Source organism: Ceratotherium simum, chromosome 24, assembly GCF_057802395.1.
Source record: "Ceratotherium simum simum isolate JZ-2026a chromosome 24, ASM5780239v1, whole genome shotgun sequence".
NCBI classification, from domain to species: domain Eukaryota; kingdom Metazoa; phylum Chordata; class Mammalia; order Perissodactyla; family Rhinocerotidae; genus Ceratotherium; species Ceratotherium simum.
In genome coordinates, this window is record NC_141923.1 from 45061409 (window position 1) to 45082111 (window position 20703).

The following is a 20703-nucleotide window of genomic DNA, read 5'->3' on the forward strand; positions in this document are numbered from 1 at the left end:
GAAAAACTGGTCATTTTGAAGAAAAGTTTGAGGATATGTGTTGAAAAGGAGGATAACTAAAAATACTTCAGGGAATTTTTCTAATTCTGAGTCTTCACAGACAGTTAAGGATTCCAAATAGTTAGGTCTAATGTAAAATGCTACTTATACCCAACGTGGATTAGCATCTGTTGTTGATTTTTAATAAAGTCTACCTTAACTGGTTTCATTGGAATATTCTGAAATTAGGAAATTAGCACATTTACTGTGTTGCAAAAAGATCTGAGCAGGGGCGAGCCCCATGGTGTAGTGGTTAAGTTCATGTGCTCTGCTTTGGTGGCCTGGGGTTCTCGGGTTCAGATCTGGGCATGGACCTAACACCGCTCATCAAGCCATGCTGTGGCGGCGTCCCATATGCAAAGTAGAGGAAGATGGGCACGGATGTTAGCTCAGGGGAATCTTCAACAAAAAAAAGATCTGAGCAAGAGTTTTGATACAAATGAAAATAAAACCAAACTCACTTTCCATAAGCATCCTTTTTAAGCACAGCTAGAGAAGTGTGATGGTTTGATGCCCAAGTTTCCTTTGCATCTGAAATTCTAATCCAACCTGGAACCAACCTGAAGGAAATCACTTCACTTCTCATGCTCATCACCCCCTTCCCTTCCGGGATCCTGTGACCTACCTCACAGGACTGTGGGGTTAAGGGGTAATAACAGATGCGACGTCACTTAGGAAACACAGAAAAGCAGCTTTAGAAGATATGTCACACTTCAAGTAATCTAATCACATCCATCAAAATGAAATTTGCAAGTGTTTGGGAGTGAGGATGTGATCTATTTTCCAGAAATCACGACAATTTATATCCCTTCATGTGAAAACTCTTTTTCGCCTCCTATACAAGCTCCCATCCAACCCAAATATTTTTCATCAGTAGTCTCAGCAGAAAAACTAACCTGAGAATGATTTAACAGGACTTTTAATTCTGAAAAATCCACCGTCAAACACTATTTGATCAACTTCCTTGGGCGCTGCAGAGGCTGCTGCCTCAGCCTGCTCTTTCCGCTGACCCCTCTCTCTCATCGCCTTTTTTACAGCAGCGAGGCGATTTCTAGCTGCCATTCTCCCGCCATCGTCCTGTTTCGGTTTACTTGCTATACCCGAGACAACTTGTTTCTGCGAAGAGAAATTATGACACTTACCAAAGCGACTTGTTACCATCCTACGTGAGAAACAAATCAAGCATACATAAAATATTTCACACATTAAGCTTATACTTATCAAGTTCCTAGTATGTGCTACAAATGCTGGGGGCAAAGGGAAAGGACAAAGTCCCTGCCCTCGAGGAGCTCACGGCTTCACAGTGGATGAGCTAGATGAGGATAAACGCCATGTTAGAGGGGAATTCAGAGGGCTGTAGCAGCAGACAAGAATAACACCTAAATCATTCTTCAGAGGTGTCAAGAAAGACTTACAGGAAGCAGCACCTAAGCTGAAATCACAGCGAGCCAGGCTAATGGTTGGGGTGAGGAAAGGGCTAGGAAGAGAGAACAGCTTGTTTGCCAAACCAGAAGTGAAGGAAGGCATAAAGGAGTTGACAAGAGATGAGCACCAGCCAGATTATAAAGTCCCTCGCATGTAACCATTGTCAGGAGCTGCGTTTATACAGAGGACAAAGGAATAGAGACTACTGATGAGTTTTAATCAGGAGATTAACATTACTGGATTTGGGTTTTAGAAAGACCACTCTGGCTACAGCCTGGAGAATGGACTGGAGGGTTACAAGCCAATTAGGAAGGAGACTACTGCAGTGATCCTGGGAAAAGATGATGGTAGTTAAATTGAGGAAGAAGTGGAAAAAAGTGAAGAGATATTTAAGAGGTAGAATCGAGAGGACTTAGCGTATTGGGTGTGTGTGGGGTGGAGACGGGGAAATAGAGAAAGGAAGGAACCAAAGAAGATACCGAGGTTTCTATCTTGGACAGCTGGTGGGATGGTAACGCCATTCTCTGAGACAGGGAAACACCGGGGTGTGTGGAGATGATTTCAGTTTGGGATATATAGATTTGAAGGTATACTGAGTCAGGATATATAGAACTAGGGCTTGGCAATAAGTGTGATTTGAAATACAGATTTGAGAATCATCACAAGGTGAGTAAGATTGCACAGGAAGAATATGGAAGGAGAGATGAGAGTTGAGGTAGGAAGTCTGAATATCACAAAAAATTGAAGGGATAACTGGAAAAACAAACTTGCAAACATGATTAGAGAATGGGCACAGAGGAGGAAAATCAGTAGGAAGTAATTCCACAAAAGAGCAAGTAGACTGTCTTTAATACTGCAGAGGGATTAGATTTTATAATTCATAAGTGTCTAATAACCTCTCAACTAGTGGATCAATAACCTTGGTGACAACTGTTCTAGAGGTGAGGAGAGGGGCGAGGCTGAACTGCAGTGAGTTGGGGAGGTAAGTGGGAATCAAAATAGTAAAGACAGTCTAGACGACTTTCTCAGGAGGCTTGTCCGTGACTGGGGAGAAGGATGGCAACGGGGCACAGATAACTGGAGCGAGAGGTGGACATCACAGGGTTAGCTGTTTTTTTTTTTTTTTTTAAATGTAAACAAAGATAAGACCCTTCAACATGTCTAAAAACTGATGGAAAAGAGAGAAAACAAGGCTAACTGATGGAATGAGAGGTCAATGAATAAGAGGTCTGGGGGAATGGTACCAAAGTATAGGTAAAAGATTAGTTTGATTTTATTTGTTCAATAATCTTAAGAGTGGCCTATAAAATAAAGTAGGAGAGAGACACCTGGTGATAAGGGGCAGAATTACAAGGCTCTGATAAAATGAGATACTGATACAGCCACTGTCTGCGTCACTGATGATATTATGTTTCCAGGACTAAGCACTCAGTAAGAAATGCCCACAGCAGCTTCAAAATGTTCGAGCATCCTTCCCGCTTCATGAATCTGAAACTCACTCACTCAATTTCATCACTGTCCTCAGGGTCCTTGTCATGAGACTTCATTAGTAAAATAATCTTACAATAACGTTCTTTTAATACTCGAACATATTAAACTCCTAAGATAGGATTCAAAATAGAGTTTTTATTTGGATTGCATAGCATAATAAAGTGCCAATTTAGAAACCTGGTTTTATAACAACAGGCATTTTTCTAAAACCTAAAAGAAAAACTGGTAAGGCTCCAAAGTGGTTGAGAAGTATCCATCTGAACCAAAAATATGGAGTTAAAATATTTCTAGGAAAAAAAATTACTATGAATAGATAAGAATGGAATCTATCACGTTAACAAAGCCAATTTTACAGAGAAAATAGGAAATTTTACATGATAAAATATAGGGGAGAAGAGAGATATTCTAAGAGTCATCGTTCCTCTTTTCTACTTAAAAATTTCTTTCATGTTGAAATATATCACACAAGAGAGTATATGAAACAGAGAGATGGCATAGCCTATGGGTTAAGAACATTCTGGAATGAGAAACTCAGCTCTACCATGGGCAAAGGATTTAATCTTCCTGGGCCTCAGATTCCCCACCTGGGGATAACAGCACCCACCTCACATTAAATGAGTTAATACGTGTAAAGTACTGGGAACCATATTTGGCACATACTAAGCATTATATAAATTATGTACTACTGCTGTTATTATCACAAAAAATGTAAAAGCACAGTTTAAAGAATAAAACACACACACATATCCACTATTTAGCAACTCAGAAGCTCTCAGGGTAACCAAATGCAATCCTAGCCCCTCCCTCCCTCCCTCCAGAAATAACCATCCTGAATTTTGTGTTGATCATTTCCTTACTCTTTCTTCAAAGACAATCAGGACATTTAAGTAATATATGAAATATTTTGTAAAATGATGAACAATCTGAAGATAAATGTTTCTAAAGCTTAAATTCATTAAAGTAAAAGAGTCTCTATTAGAAACCCACAAATTTACCTGAAAGACTTTTTTGCTTGTATTATTATCGTTCTCCCATCCACACTCCTCAAGTTTGGTCAAATTGTTGAATTTTTGGTGTATATCCTGTATCTGTTAATAAATAAAGCACAAGTTTATCAGATTAATGCTAATCATATTAAATATACAAACTAACGAACTGAAGCTTCAAAAACAATTGACAGTGACTTGGACTGGTGAGATAAAATTAGACTAAGTCATTCTCAATTTAGTATTCAAATCAAGAATTCTTATGGTTCATTCATTGTTATTTCTGGTCTTATAAACCTCAAAAATCCACATAAGGGATGTCATATATGAATAACTCCCCTAAATTATTTTTGATCACTAACATGGTAGGAGAGATATCCTAAATTATACAATGTAAACACAATCTCTTTTTTTTATTTTTTACAGTTTATTTATTCATTCTCCTACTGAGGAACATATTCGTTGCTTCCAAGTCCTGGGAATTATGAATAAAGCTGCTATAAACATCTGTGTATACATTTTTGTGTGGACATATGTTTTCTTTTTTTTTTTCTTTTGTGAGGAAGATCGGCCCTGAGCTAACATCCATGCTAATCCTCCTCTTTTTGCTGAGGAAGACTGGCTCTGAGCTAACATCTATTGCCAATCCTCCTCCTCTTTTTTCCCCCAAAGCCCCAGTAGATAGTTGTATGTCATAGCTGCACATCCTTCTAGTTGCTGTATTTGGGATGTGGCCTCAGCATGGCCAGAGAAGCAGTGCGTCAGTGCGCGCCCAGATCCAAACCCCGGGCCGCCAGCAGCGGAGTGCGCACACTTAACCGCTAAGCCACGAGGCCGGCCCTGGACATATGTTTTCAACTCATTTGGGTAAATAGCAAGGAACATGGTTGCTGGATCCTATGGTAAGAGTATGTTGAGTTTTGTAAGAAACTGCCAAACTGTCTTCCAGAGTGGCTGCACCATTCTGCATTCCCATCAGCAACCAATGAGAGTTCCTGTTGCTCCACATCCTCACCAGCATTTGGTGCTGTCAGTGGTTTGGATTTTTGCCTTTCTAATAGGTGTGTAGTGGGATCTCACCATAGTTTTTTTTTTTTTTTTTTTAAAGATTTTATTTATTTTTATTTTTTCCCCCCAAAGCCCCAGTAGATAGTTGTATGTCATAGTTGCACATCCTTCTAGTTGCTGTATGTGGGACGCAGCCTCAGCATGGCTGGAGAAGCGGTGCGTCGGTGCGCGCCCGGGATCTGAACCCCGGGCCGCCAGCAGCGGAGCGCGCGCGCACTTAACCGCTAAGCCACGGGGCCGGCCCTCACCATAGTTTTAATTGGCAATTCCCTAATGACATATGATGTTGAGCATTTTATCTTTTCATATACTTATTGCCATCTATCTATCTTATTTGGTGAAGTGTCTGTTCAGGTCTTTTGCCCATTTTTAAATCAAATTGTTTGTTTTCTCATTGTTGAGTTTTAAGAATTCTTTGTATATTTTGGAGAACAGTCCTTTATCAGATATGTCTTTTGTAAAATTTTCTCCCAGTCTGTAGCTTGCCTTCTCTTTCTCTTGACACAATCTCATTTTATTTTTATTTATTTATTTATTTTTTTGGTGAGTTAACATCTGTGCCAGTCTTCTTCTATTTTGTATGTGGGATGATGCCACAGCATGGCTTGATGAGTAGTGTAGGTCCACACCCAGAATCCGACCCTGAGATCCCCGGGCTGCTGAAGTGGAGTGTGCCAAACTTAACCACTATGCCACTGGGCAAACCCCACCACAATCTCATTTTAAAGGATTAAAATAGTATACTTAGCAGGAATCATACATTCCCATTCTTCTGGTATTTCCAGTCTCCTCCAAAGTGGTAACCACTGTCAACAGTTTGGTAAATATGCTTTGAGTCCCCTCACTATGCATTTATATAAATATGTATTCTCAATCTCTCTCTCTCAAATAAAATTTAAATGTCAAAAAGACTCAGGATTGCACTTATGGCCAATTGATTTTCAACAAAAGTGCCAATGCAATTCAATGAGGAAATGATAGTCTTTTTCAACAAACAGTACTGAGAAAATTGGATGTCTGCAAGAAAAAAGATGAATTTAGACTCTTACCTACACCATACACAAAAATGAACTCCAGAGCCAGCCCTCATGGCCTAGTGTTAAAGTCCAGCACACTCTGCTTCAGTGGCCCAGGTTTGGTTCCTGAGGGCAGAACCATACCACTTGTCTGTCAGTAGCCATGCTGTGGTGGCAGCTCATGTAAAAGAACTAGAAGAACTTATAACTAGAATGTACAATTATGTACTGGGGCTTTGGGGAGGAAAAAAAAAGAGAGGAAGATTGCAACAGATCTTAGCTCGGTGAATCTTTCCCAGCAAAATAAATAAATAAATAAAAGAAAATTAATCACAACTTACTTAAAAAAAACATGAACCTTAAATGGATCATAGATCTAAGTGTAAGAGCTAAAATTATAACACTTTTAGAGGAAAACATAAGAGATAACATCTGTGACCTGTGGTTAGGCAAAAAGAGTTCTTAGAAATGATGCCAAAATCATAACATTAAAAAAAAATTGATAAATCAAACTTCATCAAAATTAGAAATTTTTGTATTTCAAAAGGTACCATTAAGAAAATTAAAAAAACAAGCCACAAACTGGGAGAAAATATTTGCAAATATTTCTGATAAAGGACTTGTATCTAGAATATACAAAGAACACTTACAACTCAATAATAAAAAGACTAACCCAATTAAAAATAGCAAAAGATTTGAATAGACATTTCGCCAAAGAAGACATATGAATGGATAACAAGCACAAGATAAGATGCTGATCATTACTCACTACGGAAACCCAGATCAAAACCACAGTAAGAAACTTCACACTCAGTAGGATGGCTACACTAGAAAAGACAGTAACAAGCACTCGTGATGATGCGGAGCAGCAGGAACTCTCACACATGCTGGTGGGACTTTGGAAATGGTGTCATCACTTTGGAAAACAGTGGGGCAGTTGCTCAAAAAGTTAAACATAGGAGCCGGCTTGGTGGTGCAAGCAGTTAAGTGCTCGCGCTCTGCTGCGGCGGCCTGGGGTTTGCTGGTTCGGATCCCAGGCGCGCCCAAGGCACTGCTTGTCAAGCCATGCTGTGGCAGCGTCCCATATAAAGTGGAGGAAGATGGGCACTGATCTTAGCCTAGGGCCAGTCTTCCTCAGCAAAAAAAAAAAAAAAAAGAGGAGGATTGGCAGATGTTAGCACAGGGCTGATCTCCTCACAAAAAAATAAATAAATAAAATAAAATTTATTAAAAAAAAAGTTAAACATAAATTTACCATATGACTCAGCAATACCTACCCAAGAGAAATTAAAACATGTCCACGAGAAGATTTAAGTGAGTATTCATAGATTATTCATAATCATCAAATAGTGGAAACAATCTATATGTCCATCAACTGGTGAACAAAGAGTGATATATCCATACAATGAAACACTACTCAGTCATGAAAAGGAGCAAAATACAGATACACGCTACAACACGGAGGAACCGCAAAAACATCACGCTAAGTGAAAGAAGCCAGATACAAAAGGCCAGATATTATATGATTCTGTTTAGTATGAAATGTCCAGAAAAGGAAAATCTACAGAGATAGTAAGTAGATTAGTGGTTGCTTGGGGCTGGGAGTGGGAATGGGAGTTGACCAAAAACAGGTAAGAGGGTTCTTTTTGTGGTGATAAAAATTTTCTAAATTTGGATTGTGGTGATGGTGGCACAACTCTGTAAATTTACTAAAAGTCATTGAATTTTACACTTAGAACAGGTAAATTTTATAATCTGTAGATGATACCTCAATATAGCTCTCTAAAATAAATAAATAAAGACCCCAGGAACCAACTTGAAGAGGCTCCCACTGGCCAAAGCTGGGAAACGAGCATCAATAAAGATAATAACTGTAAACAATGCAAACACAAATATCTTTAAATCCATAAATTAATAATGATACTAAAAAACATAAAATTAATTGGTCACCACTGAAGGATGCTAGTGAACCAACTCATTACTATGACAACTGGTCATAAAGTAATGCTTATATTAAGACTACATAAACACTATTCACATCTGGGCCATATAATTTCTGAGAAATTGTGTTTCTTCACTTTTCTCTCTGGACTTAATAATTGTTTTGCTTTTTGTTTGCTCAGTTTCTCTATGTGTCTATCATCAAGTCACCTCTAAACTCTGCACAGTAAGTGTAAATCTCCTCTTAATACAAATAGAAAAACAGACCAATCAGGTCTTCTATTCAGCTCAGCCTCCCAGAGACAGGCTCTTGCAGCGCCCCTTCCCCGGCTCGTGTCTGAACCACGGTTTCCTGCTCTTGCTGCCCACCTTCTTCACGCACCTCGGCCGCAATTCCCTTAGACGCTTTCTGGGGATCAGCCCCACCCCTCCCCTTTCTTGGCTTACTCCCTCATGTCTGTGAGGTCCATCCTCAGTTTCCTGAGACAGGGTGCACGGGTGGTAACCCTTGAGACTGTGTGTGTCTGAAAAACGCCTTTCCACCCTCACACTTGATTGGTTGGTCTAGAACGCCAGGCTGAGAGTGATTTTCCCTGAGAAGTTGGAGGGCACTGTTCTCCCAGCTTTCGATGTTGCTCTTGAGAAACCCAGGGCTATTCTGATTCTTGACCCTTTGTATGAAACTTGTTTTTCCTCTCTGGAAGTTTCTAGATTTTTCTCTTCATCCCAAGAGTTGCACAATCATATTTAATTGTGCATTGGTGTGCGTCTTCTCTGATTCACAGTGTTAGGCACTTCAATCTGGAATTCAGGTCCCCCAGTTCCGGGAAAAAATTTTAAACTATTTCATTGATCATTTCCTCTCCACTATGTTTTCTGTTCTCTTTTTCCGGAATTCCTATTATTTGGATATTATACTTCCTAGACCGTCCACTTAATTTTCTTATGTAGTCTCTCCTATTTTATCTCTCTTTGCTCTGTTTTATGGGAGATCTCAACTTCATATTACATCTTTCTATTGAATCTTACATTTCTGCTCTCATAGTTTTTAACTTCAAAGAGCTATTTTTGCTATTCTCTGAATGTTCTTTTTTTAATAGCTGTCCTTATTTGGCAGAAGAAACGTCTGGTCTCTTTGAGAATGTTAATACTTGCTTTTAAAGTTCTTTTCTTCGTGTATTAGCCCCATTTCCTCCACCCAAATGGCTTTCTTCCTGTTTGCTTTGGCCTCTTCCTTTCAGGTTTCAGGCTTTCCTCAAATGTCTAATGATTGTTGGCTACTGGTTCTTGAAATAGTATTTTATATGCTTATTTCTAAAATTAGCTCAAAAAGTTAGAAAGCGTCATCTCCTCCCACACCTTTACTGACCTTTCTAGTAATTCCCTCTATCACAGCAGTTTCTACACTAGATTGGAATTACGTGTTATGTCTGACTAATAAAACCAGAAACTCCTCTGGGGTAGAGAGTGTGCCTTATCTATCAGCTCCTCATACAATGCCCGGCACTCGGTAAGAACAGTAACTGCTGGATGGACCCAACTGCTGAAGACTCAGTGTAGTCATTTTCTCACACGTGGAATCACTGCAGACCAGCCAACAGTTGAACAGAATGTCAATTTCCAACCCATATAGAAATTACCCAGACAATATGAGGGAGGAGGGGACATCAGTCACAAAATGTAGACAGTGCTTTATAGTTTATAAAGGGGCTAATATCTCCTTTAATATCACAGGTGCCTAAGCAGCTACTATGACCCCCGTTTTACTACCGTTACCTCATTTTCAAAAACATGAGACTCAAAAGTTAATCCATTCCAAACACTTGACCACATACCTGAAAGCGAACCATATCCCAAAAGCCATCTAGATCGGCGCAGGTGGTATCCTTTTCACTTCGTTTATATTCACAATCGTCCACCAGTCCTTCAAACTGTTTGAACCTTTCTTTCATAAGGAGTCTTGTTTGACCAACAGCGATGCGAATAAGACCTTTGGCTAAAGGAAATATGAGATTTTTAAAAGTTAAAGAACCAAACAGGACCTTGGTTGCAAGCCAAGCAGTGATAAAACGACCTCACCCCAAATATCCTAGGGCTTACAGAATCAAACGCTTACCTTAAAGCACAACAAAAAACATCTACTGCAAAACTTTGTCATACAAATACTGAGCATTAACTATCTGCTTCTATTCCCAGTAAAAAGTAGCAACATTCATTCTCATACATGTTGCTACATAGTAAACAGCATTCTACTCTCCTTGTATTTTATAAGAATTCAACCTCAAACAACTCACTGTACATCAGTATCTAAGGACTTCACACAGCACACAAATGATTTTTTCTAAACAGCTTCCTCAAATAAGATTAAGCACTTTTTCAGAAAATCTGTTCCATATTTATCTAGGTAATTTTCATTCAGAAAATATTTTTGTATAATTAAACAATAGTAGATATAGATGTCACTCAAAAAGTCATAAAAAAATCTAATAAAATCGGCAAATGTCAGACTCTCAGGAATGATGGCTAATATTCTAATTACTTCTTTTAAGTCATGTACCACTTTAGCAGATATATTAGCGAACATATGTGGAGATATGAAAAAGTCTTGCTATTTTGAATAACAAAACTATAAAGTTGGACAACGCTAGATTTTCATGTTTCAGATAAATGTAACCATATTAAAATAAACAAAGCTAGACATAAAAAATATAACGTTCCCTCACCTTCACCTGGAATGTCCAATTCAAGTTTCCTTTCCCACTCAAGGTAGTGAGAGGTTAATTCTTCAGTTTCTGACTGAAGAATGTTTCTAAAATTATGACATACATTTCAGTTTTACAAATGTTTCTCATACTAATATCTAAGTATTAGCAATATGACACTTATACAATAGTAATTTTCCAGAATTGATGCTTAATTATTTTTCATAAAATATATAAAAAGTTCATACTGTGATATATTATAATCCATAAACACAAGTTGATACCCTATACATGTCTGTCCCTCTGCACCTAAAGCTAATGTGGAGAGTTAATGCCAAGAGCCACTTTTCAAGCTAATATTTCTTGTTCTTTCTGTTCTTATTTTTCAGAGGCTGAACAGAAAGAACCAGACATGCCTGAGTCCTGTTATTAGTTCTCTGTTATTGTCCATGGAACTAAGACAACCCAACTGCCAAGAGTCAGTTGAAGCTAAAACCTGTGAGTCTGGAATTACCGTGTTAGGGCCTCCCAGATTCTAGTTACCAGGCTTTGCTTGTCCAAAGACAGTGGTTCTCCGCACGGGTCAATTTTTGCCCCCAGGGGACATCTGGCAACGTCGAGAGCATTTGTGATTGTCACGAACTAGAGGAGTGCTACTGGCCTGGGATGCCACAAAACATCCTACACTGCAGAGGACGGCCCCACAGCGAGAATTATCCAATCTAAAATGTCAGAAGTGCCGGTTGAGAAACCCCGGCCTAAGGGAAATTTAACTTGTTTCTTTATAAAAAGCACCCCAGCAGGAGAAACTGAGGATAGTTTTTGCTTCCTAGAAGAAAAATTTAGCTGTTTAAATCTAATGGCATAAGAGAGAACAACTTAATTATGAGAAATGAGACCCAGCTTAGACCTGACGTTATTTAGTTGGGTAAATTGCTTATGATCTCAATATCTCAAACAACACAATGGACTATATTTCTCATCTATTTGATTGGCAAAGCTCAAAAAAATTGTTAATACTGCATTGGAAAAGGTATGAGAATTTCCTTGCTACATTCACTCAAGAATAATAGTATGTGACCATTTCCGGTGTGACGTGGAGTGTTGGGGCGTTTCTCCAAATGCAGTCCTCGGATCTGTGTCCAAGGCATTTAGGTGACACAGCTGAGGTTCCCCAAACAGGATGTTAATATTCAGTCTTCATAGTTGGAGAAACATAATCCTATCTCAGGATTTAGTGGGTGAAGGAGCCTCCCACCATCTCACTCTAAACTTCCTTTATAAAATTAACATTAACTTAGTTTCTTTGTGGGGGGAAAAAAGGTATGAGAAAATAGGAACTCCCATACTTTGCTGGAGGGAATGTAAATTGAGGTCTTTATATATTTGCACAGGAGAGAATTGAAAAGCATACAAGGTTGTTCTTTGCAGGCTTGACTGTAATAGTAATAGACTGAACCCAATGTAAAAAACCAGCAACAGGGATTTATTAAGTAAACTGTGGTCTAGCCACATAATTGGATACAATGTGGCCATTGAAAAACACACACACACAAAACAACATGAGCAAGTTCTTTGAAGTACTACAATGGAATATCTCCTGCATTTACTATTAGAAGAAAACAGGTTAGTATGCTATTGTTTACATTAAAAAAAGAAAAATATGTTTATCTGTGTATGCATTATCTATCTCTGGAAGTATTCACAAGAAATGAACAACACTTGCCTCTGTGGAAGGTTGGAACTAGGGGGTTGGAAGCAGAAACGGGAAAAAGACTTCTCACTTGTACCTTTTTCTACCTTTTAAATTAGGAACCACATGAATGTACTAGCTATTGAAAAAAATTAAAATTTAAAAGATAAAGATAAATAAAAAGATAAAATAAAAAAGATAAATAAAATCACCCAAAGTCAGCTTCCTCCTAATTCATCTAAGTATTATATTAAGGATAAAAATAGTTTGATTTTGGTTTTAAATATATAGACATTAATACAAAATTCTTACGCTAGGAACAAATGCACGATCCTGAAATACAGCACGTTATGTTGCGACTGGGATTTCTGATCTTCATTTACTTCAAGTGATAGGACTTCTTTTATTGGAAGGCCATCTACATTTTTAGTAGCAGTTTCATTTCTATTTAAGACATATTCTATAGATTAAAGAAAACATTACATATAAATTTCAAAGCAGCAACTCCTAAAATGACATCCCCCACAAGATAAATTTGTTAAATCCTTCAATTTTTTCAATGTTGAATTTAAAAATTTTATTTCTGCCTCAATGATTTCATTCATCAGATGTCCTCTAAAGTGTCTCTCAATATTCTTCACCTCTTCAAATTTACATTTACGTCCCCCCTTCTCAGTCTGTCTTCCTCATTCCAGCTCTGTCTCCAGATATCCCCTCCCCATGCGTTCCGTCTCTTCTGACCCTGAGGTCACATCCCTGAACTATATGGTGAGCTATATGGCAAAAAGGGCTCTAAAGAATCTCTGATAAAGCACAATCCAGAAAAGCAAGTAAAAATTTCGTTGAAATACCACACCTGTATCCCCAGCTGTTAGAGAACCCAAAGGACACTGTAATTTACTTGAATCTTGATGTACTGTCTGGGCAGAGAAACTTTTACCTTTCTGTAAACAAAATTTCTTTTGTTGCTTCTTGAGTCTTATCACTAAAAACTATAGCAAAAATATCCTTCATGAAACATGAACCCCACTTATCTAATTGAAGGATTTCAAAATTATGGTGCTTTTTACAAATCTGGGATAAAATAGAAATGTTTCTATTTTTTTTAATGTGTCTATTCTGGAGGATAAAAAATGTAAACACCTACAGTGGGAATGTCCACCTTTACTAATTGTGATGAGATCCACAGATTTGTAGATCTCTTAATGGATGTAAACACTGAGGAGTCTCTGATGCTGCTGAGCAGTTTCTAGTAAATATGCCACCAGCCAGGCTTTGCAAAAACGACCTTGCCATTTCTTTTAAAGATTCAAACTGATTTTTTTCTCCCCACTTTACAAGTTAATCATTTTGTCTTTAGAGGTAGTTTTTCTAAAGTAATACTCAGTAAAAAAACACAAACAAACAAAAAAATCCAAACCAGGTCTGAGCAACAGTATAGCAATTTCTTCTTTCTAAAAATTTATTTCTAAGTGTTATAAATAAAGTCACTTGTTAAAAGCAAAAAAACCACAAATTGAATCATGAAAATAATAATAATAACAATGCATAGAAAATATCAAACCTGTCAAGTACATTATTGTAGCCTTCTGAAGAATTTTTTGAAAGATCAAATTTTCATGATTTACAATGAACATAGTTTCCTAACTAAATAACTTAAGCAAATCTAAGAAAGGAATTTGTTATCCATCTTAGCAAGGAATTCATTATCAACATTACATTCTTACATTTCTGTTTTTTTTTTTGTGAGGAAGATTAGCCCTGAGCTAACATTTGCCAATCCTCCTCTTTTTGCTGAGGAAGACTGGCCCTGGGCTAACATCCATGACCATCTTCCTCTACTTTATATGGGACGCCGCCACAGTATGGCTTGCTAAGCGGTGCGTCGGTACGCACCCAGGATCCCAACCGGCGAACCCCGGGCCACTGCAGGGGAGCACGCTTGCGCCACTGGGCCGGCCCCTTACATTTCTGTTTTTAAAGGACTCCAGGTGTATCTGGGTGTCAAAGAATTCATACTTCTGGGAGTCACAGGCGTTAATCGATAGGTCTTCAGATCATCTGGTGGGTGAAACACAAAAGCTTCAGGGGCGAACGATTGCTTCCCTTTCATTTTTGCAGTATTTGTCTTGAGTAACTTTTCCATTTTTGATAAGACTCCATTTTCATCCATTCCACTTGTCTCACTGGTTTGTGACTCCAAAGTATTTTCTTCACTATCAGCTTTCAAACAAATGACCTAGATGTGAATAAACAGCAGAGTGAGAACCTCTCTTCTGGGAATATATTTCACCAATTTTTCATGCCTGAAAATGTGAAAGTTAAGAGATATGTCCCATGTACACAATTTAAAGACAAAAACAAGTAGAATTAAATGTATACATGGAATCAGAACACCAGTGACATAAACCATCGCTATGGTCCAGAGAGAGCGAGAACCAATGCTTATTACAAAAACCAAATAATAGGTTTTATGTATTACAACAAATTAAAATATATGAAAACTAAGGTGGAAAAATTTACTCACCTAACAAATACATATCTTTTTACTTAAATGATGTTGATAATTACAAAGGTTTGAGAATTAGAAATCCAATGTTTATTGGATGACTAGTATTGTCAAGGACCAAATCCTTTTTTTTAATAACCATGGATTATTATAAAGAACTTTATCATATGAGCAAAAATAGTTGTTCATGTGTGAGGAAGATTAGCCCTGAGCTAACATCTGTTACCAATCCTCTTCTTTTTGCTGAGGAATATTGGCCCTGTGCTGAAATCTGTGCCCATCTTCCTCTATTTTATGTGGGATGCCTGCCACAGCACAGCTCGATAAGCAGTGCATTGGTCCACACTCAGGATCTGAACCTGTGAACCCTGGGCCACTGAAGCGGAGCTCATGAACTTAACCACTATGCCACGGGGCAGGCCCCAGAGCCAAAATATTTTCCAATGTGACACAGTAAGATTAACCATATAAAATGTGAAGCATATTTTCTTCCTCAAGTCAATTTGTTACTTGGTATTTTTTTTTGCAATATAATTGGCATATAACATTACATTAGTTTCAGGTATACAACATAATGATTCAATATTTGTACATTGTGAAATGTTCACCACAGTAAGTCTAGTTAACATCCATCACCACACACAGTTACAAATTTTTTTTCTTGTGATGAGAACTTTTATGATCTACTCTCTTAGCAACTTCCAAATACACAACACAATATTGTTAACTGTAGTCACTATGCAGTACATTACATCCCCAGGACTGACTTATTTTATAATTGCAAGTTTGTACCTTTTCACCACCTTCGCCCATTTAACCCACTCATTTAAACACAATTTTTAGAGGTTTCTATGTTTCTGATTTTTAATGAGATATGAATTGAAAGCAGAGTATTTCTACCTGGACAAGAGTTTAAGAGTAACCCTGTCCCTCAGGCCCATGTGGCAGGGAAGGTAGAAACTAGTTATAATCCCTAAGGAGAAAATGAGTCTCAAGGGAGGAGCTACGAGATCTAGCTGCTTGTCTGTTGAAGATTCACCCTGTACTGCCTTCCTTGGAGGATCTATGTCTGATTTTAAGTAAGAATCCAGCCAGGTTTCTTACACGTGTCATAACTTTTTTTTTTAAGGCTAAGGAATTGTGGCATGGATTATAAATCAAGAGATTGGGTCCTCGACTTGGTGGCTCTTCTTTGAAGACTCTACCAGGCACTATGCTAGATGCTATCAGAAACATTATGTTATTTAATTCTTAAAACTACTCTATGTAGGTACTATATGTTACAGGTAGGAAAACAAACTCATAACTTGCCCAAGATTATACAGCTAATCAAAAGCGAGACAATATGCAAACTGAGGCCTAACTGAATCCAAAGTCAATGTATTGCACCCTGCTCCACACTATCTCTTCACTAATTCTCATCTGAAGGCTTCCATCAGCTGTGTTTTTATTTCTCTCTCTTCTGTTAGCCAAATTACACTTTCTCTACTTATAAAGCTCTGGGGACAAGACACCTGAAAAAACAATAACAGGAAATCCTCTTGATGCCTCTTTATGGTTCAAGAGGTTTTCACACACATGTAGGTCAACCTCTTGAAGCAGTTCTGTGTGTTTAATTTCAGCTTCATGAACGTAGCAATGAGATTTTCAAAGTATCTAGAAATAAATAGATGATTATACTCTACCTTTCCAGGTTTTTTTTCTATCTTTTTGGCAGGTCTTCCTTGATTTGGTGCCTTTCTTTCTGTCCCACTATCTAAAATAAAAACAAAATAGATCCATTTTGACCAGATAGAAAATTCTGCATTAAAAGTACTAGGTAATTTGGGAAAGGAAAAAAGGCAAGAACAGGAATGTATGTCTCAAAGGATTTTATGATTAAAACTCAGTTTTAAATAGGATAAAAACAGATGAACTTTCCTGCCAAGTACAGGCCACCTGTGTTCAAAACAAAAGGTATTTTACCTTTTATCTCTGAACAGTAAATGCATATTTTTTATAGAAAACTAGGTAAAGAAAAGCTCAGAAACAACAATCCAAAAAAATCACCCAAGATGATATTATTCAGAAACCATCACTGTTGACACTTTAGGGTGTTTTCCCAGTTTTTTCCTCTGTTCACATATTCACATATATATTTTAGGATTGTGGTCATACTGTTCAGAATTTGACCTGTTTTCTTTGCCCACTTAATATATTCTGAACCATGTCATGAACTGTTCTTTCACAACGTTATTCTTAAATGGTTACATCATATTCCACCAAATGGACTGACTGTAACTTATTGGGGCCGTTAATTTTCACTTCGAAGCACCGCTCACACCAACTCAGACGCTTCACCGTTTGAGCGCCCTCAGTGTGTGTGCCAACTGGATGGCGGGGCACAGAACCTGTCTTCAGGAAGTGGAATCTCCCGTTTCCTCCTCTCCTACTCCAAGAACACATGATGATTTTAAAAACCGAACACAGGAAACCCGAGGGCCCCCAACATTCTGCTTCCGCCACCGATCAAGAGCCGGTCTCACCGCGCGTGGCGGCCGCCGCGGCGCCGGCGCCGGCGGGCGAGGCTGCTCCGGGGCGCTTTGCCGCTGCGGTCGTTGACCTCGTCACTCTCGCGGACGTGGGCGCTGCGGACTGCCCGGCTGCGGGGACAAGCAAATTAGATGCTTTCTGTAATTACTAAGTTATTGTTGTGGCAGCATCAGAACTTAGCATACTGGCTAATATTCCTACCTTTTCTCTCACCGTCCACTTTCTTTTCGGAAGTTTGTCTTTGCCCAGATTGGGCTGCCCGAACATCACTCCCATGACCAACCTATTTAAAAGATTAGGTGCTATGTGATTTAATTGCATAATGAATCAAACGACCACACTTTTAATCTGTAAATTGACCCCTCATCTGAAATCTGGCTATTGTAAATGATCCAGCAAAAAATCCACCACTGCAAATAAAATGAGATGAAGAAAAAAGTTTTCCATTATATAAATTTCCTTGCAAGCTTTTTTAGAATCCTAGAATTTGGAAAGTGCTAATGGCCTGAGCTATTAAAAACAGCAGACTATAATCTGAGAGTCCTTAAACATACCAGCGTGTTTCACTTCAAGACTTTTGAATTTTGTGTAGAGCACTCTTCTCCTGGATAGAAAACTCTTCCCATAGTTCACTCTCCCACTTCCTTGAAGACTTCCTTCAAAATGCCATCATCTCAGCCAGACCCCATCAGAAGCCCACCCTGCACCGACTTCCATACTCCCCATCTCCCTTCTCTTGGTTTTTACCTCCTCCATAATAATTATGACCATCAGCATACCATATATTTGTCTTTTTTTATTGCTTATCTCACATGTAAGCTCCATGAAAACAAGGAATTTTGTTTTATTCACTACTATATCCTAGAGCCTAGAGGAACATGGTAGTGACTCAAAATTTATTGAATACATGCAACGTAGCTTTCTCACCTGGTAAAGAGGCATACTATTTCCCTCCTTGCCCACTTCACTTTATTTTAGTAAGCCTCCTAAAAAGTTTATCCATAATGGTGTTCTGAAGACCCATAAGTTTATCACCCCACCCTATGTGCTTTATATCCCTATCAGCATTTTATAGTGACATGGAGGCACAAAAGAAGCCCAGTAAACAAACAAAGAGTGTGACACACAGAGTTGGTATAGGTGTCATAAGGGATGTTTGGGCAATGAATATTTTGAGTGAGTGTTTCCTTAGCACCTAGCCAAAACTGCTCTGTTACCATAAAAATAACGGGGATTTTGGTACTATTAACTCTAGTAAAATAATCACTATGCTTGAAGCTGATATTAGATTTAAAATGAATTTACTGACTCCGAGAAAAAAAGTACAATTTGTCATTGTAGTGACAATTGTCTACCAACTGTCAACTACACCCCAGTCAGCTCCATCTGGTCTTTGGCCTCTGACCTTGTCATCCATGCAAGATGGAATAGTCTTAAAAGATCAAGTTATAGAAAAAGAAGATAAAAAAGAAGATCAAGTTTGAAAAAGAATGAACTGACAAAATTTACTTTCATGTTTCATTATAAAATAAAGTTTTCATTTTAAAGTTAAATTTTACCCTTAATCATTTAACCCTCAATCATTTATGGCAAAAAGATACTTGCTAACTTAAATTACTATTTTTTATGGTTCTGGCTTGATTAAATTATGCTTAATAGCTTCAAAACTTACTCATGTTTCTCAGGAGGAGAAAGAAGAAATCTCAGACTATATTTTCCGGGTATTAGAATCCTCATTAATATGAGCAGCTGGACATTATTTGGAGGGGGCAGAGGAACAGACTAGAGTGTTAGGACTTTTCTACTTATGAAAAGATACTGCACAGCTTACTTTCCTAGCTTTGACAATTTGCCTTCAAATCTAATGATTAGGCATGTGTCCACTGTCAATAAGAAAATGGAGACCTGATCACAAAATGGGGAAGAAATCTAGCAAGAGAAGGACTGATTAAAAGTGGTAAGATATTTATCAACTCTAAAGTTCCTTAAGAGGCACATCCAGACTTCTCCTCTAGATTAGGACCCATTTGCTTCTCCAAATCTCAGGGAAAATCTAGTGCTAAAGAAATGAGGCTTTTTTCCAGACTGCACGAAAGAAACAAAATTCGGCAGTGGCTACTGTCTAAGTAGAATAAAAAACAACTATTATTTAATGCAACAATGTGTGTCTTTTCCCCCTACATATAACAGTTTGTAAATAGCTGTTTACACTTTAGACCAATGATTGGTATCCTACATAATGTTGAGAAGCCAGATTAAATCTCACTCCTTCCAAGAGGTCTTCTCTGATGTTCCTCCAAACATGTACAATCTCGCCCTCCTCTAACATATATAGACCATATGTATCTATATCTTTCCACCTTGAGCTGTATTCTACTAATTTTGGTCTCTTCCACATTATCCTAAGAGTAATCAAAGGTCTGTCAAATAAATTAACGAGATTCAGGAAGCAAAGAAAAACAGGCAATATCTCAAGCTTTTGTTATTCAATTCTTGTTTAGACCAGGAATGAATACACAGCCAACGAGAGACTATATCGTGAAAACAGCAGATCACCAGTGACTACCTAATTTACAGATCCAACTGCCTGTGTTCAAACTTCATCCCTCTTGACTCATCGATCATTCTCTTCTTTAGATCACCCCTCCTTCAGCTTCTGTCCTGTTCTAGTTCTCCTGCCACCCTGACCTATCACTGGTCCCTGACTCCTGCCCACCTGAAGGTGTTCTCTAGACCTCACTCTTTCATAATTTATATGTCTTTATTGGGTGGTCTCATTTAGTCCTACAGCTTAAACACCCAGCCATACTCCCAATAGCATATCCTGAATTCACAGCTCAGCGTGGATCTCCATCCTGATTTTCAAATTTTTGTTCCCAACTATCTTATCCAGGTGGCCCAAACAAGCTTAAAGAAAAAAAAAAGAAAAAGTGTTATTAATAAGCACCCACATAGGCATGTTCCTTTTCTTGCCTTCCACATCTCTTTTAGCAGCAGCACAATTTATATGGTTGCTCAAACTGATTTATCTTCAGAATGATCTTATCTCTGACTCTTCAATTTCCTTCACCCCTCACTGTCTACTTGGTCACCTGTCAAATTTATCTCCTAAGATGTCTTACCCCTATTTCTTCCTTTTAAACCCTCTGCCCCAGTCCACTTATCCTTTCTCACCTATTCTATCACGACAATCTCACAGCTGGTCTTCCTACCTATAAATTCGTCCCTTTCCAGACTAGAATCTCAAGCCCAGGGTAAACCCAGATGCAACATTCACTTGGGTATAGAAGGAAAGTACCTC

General features: G+C 38.3%; 1 protein-coding gene across 1 annotated transcript in view; it reads right to left on the reverse strand.

Annotated features, from left to right (window-relative positions):
- Positions 1 to 915: 915 nt before the first annotated feature.
- Positions 916 to 20703, reverse strand: part of LOC101406192 (disks large-associated protein 5-like) — a 33429-nt gene continuing 13641 nt past the window's right edge. Inside the window, 11 exon segments of the mRNA XM_087447777.1 lie at positions 916 to 1155; positions 3951 to 4043; positions 9802 to 9962; positions 10690 to 10775; positions 12683 to 12821; positions 13218 to 13311; positions 13313 to 13346; positions 14329 to 14600; positions 16556 to 16626; positions 17396 to 17512; positions 17604 to 17685. Of these exon segments, the coding sequence (XP_087303903.1) occupies positions 931 to 1155; positions 3951 to 4043; positions 9802 to 9962; positions 10690 to 10775; positions 12683 to 12821; positions 13218 to 13311; positions 13313 to 13346; positions 14329 to 14600; positions 16556 to 16626; positions 17396 to 17512; positions 17604 to 17685 (1374 nt within the window). The 3' untranslated portion in view covers positions 916 to 930.